The sequence below is a fragment of the Olea europaea genome, chromosome 18, assembly GCF_002742605.1.
Source record: "Olea europaea var. sylvestris chromosome 18, O_europaea_v1, whole genome shotgun sequence".
In the NCBI taxonomy this organism is placed as follows: domain Eukaryota; kingdom Viridiplantae; phylum Streptophyta; class Magnoliopsida; order Lamiales; family Oleaceae; genus Olea; species Olea europaea.
Window position 1 is genome coordinate 22,844,001 of NC_036254.1, and position 6,387 is coordinate 22,850,387.

The window sequence follows — 6,387 nt, forward strand, 5'->3', positions numbered from 1 at the left end:
CTAACTGAACTTCAAAGTGTTTCACGGTGCTTACTAAATTTTGTTCGTTCCTGCTATACATTCATCATTTGTTAGATTTCGTTCTTCTCATTGTGGATGTCAAATGGAAGTTTCATGTGGCAAGTTACGATGGCTAAAATTTTTTAACTTTGTTATTCAACTAAAATATTTAATTGCACCCAATTTATCTTATGGGGTTACGGTTTTATTATTAAATTTTAAAATGCTTTTTAGTGGTTACTTATCTATAAGAGTTGCATTGCATTCATCATATTTTGTTCCCTTCGTAGTTGATGGGTCGCACGAAAATTTCACGTTAAAAGTTATGATCATTAACTCACCAAAATTGCACGTGACCCTATAAACTCCTGTAAGTCCCAATAGCTTGTCCCCAATTTTCAGTCCACAAAAAATTGTAGCTTCCAATTCACTCTCATCTATGTACGATTAAATTGTGTACTAAAATAAGAATGATTGTTGAGAAGAATGTGGGGGAGCTACTACTTTTAAAGCACTATCACTCAACACTCAACAGTACCATCTGCCTAGCATATCCCTAATCTCAATCTTCCATTTTTGCATGCGTGTGTCTAACTATTTGAGGAAGCAAATGTCATCAATTTTCGATCATATTGAGGAATGAAGAACAAAAAAACATGAGCACTACCTAGAGGACACATTAACAATACACAAGTTGTTGAAGTTCGATGACATTTCCTTCCTTAAACGGTAGAACACTTGCCTGCAAAATGGAGGATGTTGATTAGAGGGACATTGGGTATGTTGTACAATTGGGGGACATAACTTTATAAGTAGTAGTTTCTCATGTCCTCAATAATTGGGGATGACTTTATAAATAGTAGCTTCTCACGTGCTCCTCAACAATTGACCCTGTCTCGATACACAATTTAGTTGTACGTTGGTCACATGAATGAATTGAGGTAGGGATCTCAAACGGGCTGAGCGGCTCGTCGATTTGGCTGCTCGGCTCGTCAAAACCCCACTCGTCGACGGCTCGAGCTCGTCCGAGCCGAGCAGAGCAGGGGCTCAATCCCACGAGCGGCTTGTGGGCTTGTCAAAAAATATTAATTTTTTTTTTTAAAAAATGTCTACCCAAAAAAAAATTAAAAAATCACGAGCTCACGAGCGGCTCGTGAGCTCAGCTCGTCTTCCACGAGCCACGAGCCACGAGCTCGGCTCGCCACGAGCCCGAGCCGAGCTCGTGGGTTAAAGGGCATCACTAAATTGAGGGCTAAGGTTTTTTGAAATTAAGGATGAAAAATTGGCTTCAAAAAGTTTATGGAGTTGTGGAAGTCGGGTTTCACATATGGTGATATTGAAGAGTTTGATGGTTAGGTTGAATTGTAATTTTTTTAATCGTCTTAAGTTGCCATGTGAAATTTTCATGTGATAAATCACAACGAAGAATTTGACGGATGATGAATGGAGTGTAAGTCTAAAATATGAATGATCATTGAGAAGCATTTTGAATTTTGATAAGTAAAACATGATTATAGTACAAGTTAAGTGAGTAATGAAACATTTTACTTGAATGATTTGGCCGAGTTATAATTTTTTTAATGATCGTAACTTATCATTTAGGATTTTCGTATATCACATCATCAATGAGGGAAACAAATTTGTGTATAATAGATAAAGTGTAAACGAGTAAAATTCAGTGTGCATTATGAAGTACTTTGAAATTTATTGAGTAGACCGTTACCATGGTATAAGTTGGATGATTATTAAAATATTTCACTTTGATATCTGTTATAAGTTGGATGATCATTGAAACATTTAACTTTGATATATGTTCGCTCTATAACTTTTTTCGTTTGTAAAAGTAAAACTCAAGCCAGTATTATTTAAAAGTTGAATCAATTTGTAAAATACAATAAACACAATAATAGGGTGGTAAAATTTACATAAATTAAGCTATATTTACATTCTTCGTTGACATTCTCACTATCATCTTCATATGTTAAAATTTGTACGGTGATGTGAAAGATTGTTGTAATAATCAAGCTACCTTGCCAAGGAGGGTTTGACACCTCGATAGGGTACTCACAAATGGGGTGGGGGTGCACTTTTTTGGGTATTTTTTATTCACATGGTTCTTAAATGGGGCCCACATGAATCTCAGTGTATGTCGACCAACATGTCAAATACATTCAGATAAAAGAGCTTTATACTTGTTGTAAAAATCAATGGAGATGATGGATGTTATGTGTTAGAATGTCAAATTTAATGTCAAGTAGAATGTACATGTAGCAATTTATATTTTCTCTTTACATTTTACTCTATTGTATACTTTGATTTTATTTTTTCCTTTTGTTTGGAATAAGTTACATTTTGTTTCTTTTGAGAAAAAGAAAAAGTGAAAAAAAGGGAAATCCAGCTCATCTCCCCACTATTGTGTACCACTGCCACTGCTCCTCAGATTCCTCACCGTTCTTGTTTCTTAACAAAATATTCCCCGTGAAATCCCCCAAATTAATTCAAGAATCCCAATTTCTATTACGATTAAAGAATCTGTTACAGTTTATCAAATGTAATCTGATTTCAAATCCTCGTTAAAATGTACAATTCCAACCGAATCAAGTCTCGCCACCAGCAGCGCCGCCGTGAGCCACCTTTGCACAGCCGCCGTTCCTGGTGTTGCTCCTTCACAACTCCACCGCTTAGTCCGGATAACCCTGGTGCAGCCAACCTCTCCCGTTCCCAGTCTCTCCGATCATACCCAACTTCGTGTAAGAACACTGAGATACCCTTATCAAACAAGTCAATCCCCAACTCCCCCCAGGCCCAGAAGTTGACCCTCGCGAGACGGATCCTCTCTCCGGGTCGGGTTTCTCCCATATCGGACAAACCGCATTCAGAAACCACCCCGAAAATGACCCAAATAACCCCTAATTCTCCCAAACTACCCCTACCCAGTGGTTCCTACAGCCCAGTAATTGACACAAAAGATGATGGACATTCGAGAATTTTCGATGTGAGGTTGAATCTGAGGGGGAAGAACGGGAAATCCTTGATTCTGGAGCTCATTTCGGAGGTTTTGATCGAGAACAGCATGGTTTTTGCAGATTTGATTACTGATTATAGAAAGAATATGAGTGGGCCGTGTAGGATTGAAGTACCTGACGTGGAGAACTTGAATGTTTTTCGTGAAACAATTGAGCTCATGTTTGATGAGGATATTGAAAAGAAGCTCCTTAAGGTTGGAGTTTTTCGGGCTATTGATATACTCGAGGTATTGTCTTTCATCTTGGAAATAGAAGGATTCCTATTTTCTTGAATTTGATGGATATAGCATCTTCATTCTTGTTATAATGCAATTTATATTTGTTTGTGGAATATTTTATTTTCGCAGCTCGTATGGGTTTGATATTACTTATTAATATGTGCGATGAACCATTTATATGTCATATTACTGTTAGGTTGTTTCTTCTATAGAAATTAATTCAACAAATAAAAGGGAAAATGGGTTGTGTGGATGCATATAAATTCACATTCTTGGGTTTGAAGATAAACTTGGTTTGCTTAAATTTCTGAATGGGTGGAGGTGGGGGTGGGGGATTGAATAATATTGGTAACAAATCTTGTATCAAGGATATGTAGAGGATGCGCAACTTTCCATGTAGTAAAGATTTGCACTTCTTGATCTTGATGGCATTTGTTATCTCCATAATTTCCCCCTCCCTGTTTCTTTTTCGTGCCTGTGTTTGCAATGTGAAGGGTACATTTGCTCTTGTTATTGTGTCATCTATGAGAGTAGAAATTATTACTCAAGACAGTTCTTGTATTTCTTTAAAGTATTTATTATGGGACAAAAGAAATTAGGAAGTATTTTGAAATCTTGTGGTTCCTTATTAATAGGGTTGATTTATAATTAATTGTTTATGAATGTTCATGAATATACAGCGGTAGGGATATCGATGACATTTTAGGTGGCCAAAATTTTTAGAAGATGTGTATCCATTTAGGTACTGTCAAGTTTTATCAGGTAGGTGGTTTGATCTTGTACCAACAACCAAACTGAGAATTCTGCAACTATGGTTTAGGTGTTTGTGAAACATAAATCTCTTTATAACCAGCAGTCGAAACATTTAAGATTGCATTTGCCATGGCAGTGGTGGACATTAGAGTTGGTTTATATTGCTCCTGGTCCAGCTGTGAGGTGGGAAAGTGTTTGAAATTCATATAAAATGGTTTATGATTCCAATTTCTCGACTTTTTGGGTGGTGTTAACTCTTTCCTATCATCCTTTTACCTTCTTTTGTTACGTGTTTCCCTCAATTAGTTCCCTGCCGGAAGGGAGGTGGGTGTGGAAGGGGAGTTATTTGATCTAGTATGGTGTTTTGTTAACATGTTCAGCATCCTGTAATGACTTGATAGCTTCAACAACAGCACCTTCCACAAATTCTTTATATGAAACAAGAGAAATATCCGCGAGGCAGTGATCTATTCAATCTCCGTCATTAGTATGAAGTATCAAAAATATGTATTCTGTCTCTCCCTTGGAGCCACTGGTACCAAGAGGTCCAAATAGCTATAGTTAGACAAAATTATAAACTTATGCCCATCTTTACTTTTTCTACTTATTTTTTGGACCCTGTGTGTATACATTTTTGACAAGAGTTAAAAGTAGAATTGTTTTCGGAATTCCTCTCTCAACACATAAGATACCTCAATTGTTTCTATCAATCTTGCTCTATATCGTTAATATCAGGATTTCTAACAGCCTCATTTGCTTGTACCATTAGGTATCAGAAGGTATCAAGTTTGGCAGGGGTGTTTCTTCATGTTTGAAGTACCTTGAAGCAGTGCCTTGGACTGAGGAAGAAGAGGAGAAGCTGAGAATTTCGTTCTCCAAAATTAAGTTTGATGATGGTACTGCGACAGACATCTTAGCTAGACTCTGTAGTCTCGGTTCCATTGATTCCCAACAAACTTTAGCTAAACAACTTGTTTGGTCGATAACCACCTGTGTTGATGCCAATGCTAGAAGTGAGCTGAAGGCTTTGGTCAAAGGTCTACTGTGCAAAAGCTCAGTCTATGAGAAGGATTTCCCCGATCTGAATAAGGAGGACATATTTGCCGTTTGCGAGTCATGTTTGAGTTCACTGGTTAGTCTGTTTGAGGAGGGGGGCTCTGGGGCTGATCCATGTGAAAAGTCGACGAAAAGTGAGAAAGACAAGCCTTTGTTAGAGCGCATCTCAAAGCAGGTCGACAACATAAATTGGCTACTCGACATCTTGCTCGATCACCAGATGGCTGAGGAATTCGTAGACATGTGGGCAGCTCAAGTGAAGCTGATCAAGATTCATGAGAATGCATCTCCAATGATTAGATACGAGCTTAGCCGCGTGTCGGCAATGTTGTTTATTGCAATGGGCACCCGGAAATTGCATTGTCGGGCAGAATCAAGGTTGGGTATTCTTCGGGCATGGTTTAGACCAATGCTAGCAGACTTTGGCTGGTTACAGAGGTGCAGAAAGGGGTTAGACATGAAAGCGTTGGAGGAGGCTATGGGTCAAGCACTTCTCACACTTCCTTTGAGCGAACAACATACGCTGTTTATGGATTGGTTCCAGTGCTTCTCCAAGAATGGAACTGAATGCCCCAATCTCAGTAAAGCATTCCAAATCTGGTGGCGCAGATCATTCCTCAGGAACTCTGAAACTTTCGGTCTTGAATCTAGGTGAATTGGTGCTAGTGCTACCAATTTTTCTGATGTACGGAAATTGCTCATTATTTTGTGTTGATTTGAGGGAAATGTACTGATGTGAATAATGTTGATTGACCTTGTAAAATGTCTTCTTTTGCAGTTCGCTAACTTCATTTTTTCTTCTCTCATCGATTTTTTGAATCCATCTTGAGCTTCATATGGTTGAGGAAGTTTAAACCGTTCGACCCAATTATCTACCCGGTCGAAGCATTGGGTTAGAAGGTTACTGGTTCAACCAACAAGCTGGTTGCATCATTACGAAATTATCAAAATATAATTAGAAACAATGTATTGTATCCAATGGAAGAAATAATAATATTTATTAAACAATTAAAATACTAAAACAAATTTATTAGCTATAAATGCTTTTGGATGAAGTCGAATTTAGCTTGGATTCATGATGGTTTAGGGTTTGAGAGTAAAAGGTTCTGCTGACTAATATTTATGCAAGGACTCTAATTGCAACTCACATGAAAGGTTAGGGACCTCCATTGTTATTATATTTAATTTATATTGTAGTAAATTAGTTTGACAAGCAGGGCCTGGCCTTGTGTAACACTCCATATTCTCAAACAAATATGGAGAGTCATCTCCAAGAAAGCAAAATGTGGATATCTCTGACAGTTTTATAAAGCATTACGCCGATATGGAACTCG

The 6,387-nt window shown here is 37.8% G+C and overlaps 1 protein-coding gene across 1 annotated transcript; it reads left to right on the forward strand.

Moving 5' to 3' along the window:
• Positions 1-2,379: 2,379 nt before the first annotated feature.
• On the forward strand, positions 2,380-5,844 carry LOC111367814 (BTB/POZ domain-containing protein At2g13690-like). The gene is made up of 2 exons (XM_022988876.1): positions 2,380-3,253; positions 4,767-5,844. The coding sequence occupies exons 1-2, from the start codon at positions 2,579-2,581 to the stop codon at positions 5,706-5,708; spliced, it is 1,617 nt and encodes a 538-aa protein (XP_022844644.1). The 5' UTR covers positions 2,380-2,578; the 3' UTR covers positions 5,709-5,844.
• The last annotated feature ends 543 nt before the right edge of the window (positions 5,845-6,387 follow it).